This window comes from Cynoglossus semilaevis, unplaced genomic scaffold (genome assembly GCF_000523025.1).
Source record: "Cynoglossus semilaevis isolate Cse_v1.0 unplaced genomic scaffold, Cse_v1.0 C18942396, whole genome shotgun sequence".
In the NCBI taxonomy this organism is placed as follows: Eukaryota; Metazoa; Chordata; class Actinopteri; order Pleuronectiformes; family Cynoglossidae; genus Cynoglossus; species Cynoglossus semilaevis.
In genome coordinates, this window is record NW_007590320.1 from 1 (window position 1) to 637 (window position 637).

At 45.2% G+C, this 637-nt stretch overlaps 1 protein-coding gene across 1 annotated transcript; it reads right to left on the minus strand.

Moving 5' to 3' along the window:
• Positions 1-11: 11 nt before the first annotated feature.
• On the minus strand, positions 12-621 carry LOC103399567 (chromosome-associated kinesin KIF4-like; the record flags this gene model as incomplete). Its single annotated transcript, XM_008338238.2, has 3 exons — positions 526-621; positions 276-437; positions 12-175 (listed from the first exon to the last, which is right to left on the minus strand). Coding segments are annotated over exons 1-3 (407 nt in total), but the record flags the coding sequence as incomplete, so codon positions are not given.
• Between the last annotated feature and the right edge of the window lie 16 nt (positions 622-637).

The window sequence follows — 637 nt, forward strand, 5'->3', positions numbered from 1 at the left end:
ATGCTGTGAACGCAAAAGAGTTGGAGAAAAAGTTGGAGTTCAGAAGTACCTCAGTCGTTGCCTGGTTGTCCATATTTCGACATTTCTCACGGTTGCACTGGCAGTTTTCGCCGCACGTCATCTTTCCTTTGCGACACTTGCATTGTTTGTTGCCACAGCGACCCTTACAGGCACACTGGGGAACAGAAATCACGGTCATGCTAACTTTAATTCAGAGACAGCGGGCTTCCTAGTGTTCAAATTGAAATTGTTCCCAACGTTTATTTAAGTCCTACCCCAATTGCCTTTGCTTTCTTGGAGACCCTGCGTCCCTTCTCAGCTCTTTCAGGACGCCATTCATCCTCCTCCTTCTCACCCTCACTTGAAGACATCAGGTCTAAAACGTCAATGGCCGTGTTCACAGATGCCTTGGCTGTGGTGTTGCGTCTCCCCTTAGGCTTTCGGTGGTAACAGAGAGGAAGTATTAAATCTTATAATAATAATAAAGAAAATAAACGAAAAGGGCAAAACAGTCCCGGAACCAACCTTTGGTGGAACATACTCAAACGAGTCTTCCTGGCTCTTTTCAACCTCTGGAGAAACAGAGGTTTTCTTCCCACTTGCCATGTGAAGCAATGAGAGTTTCTGCAAAAAAAAA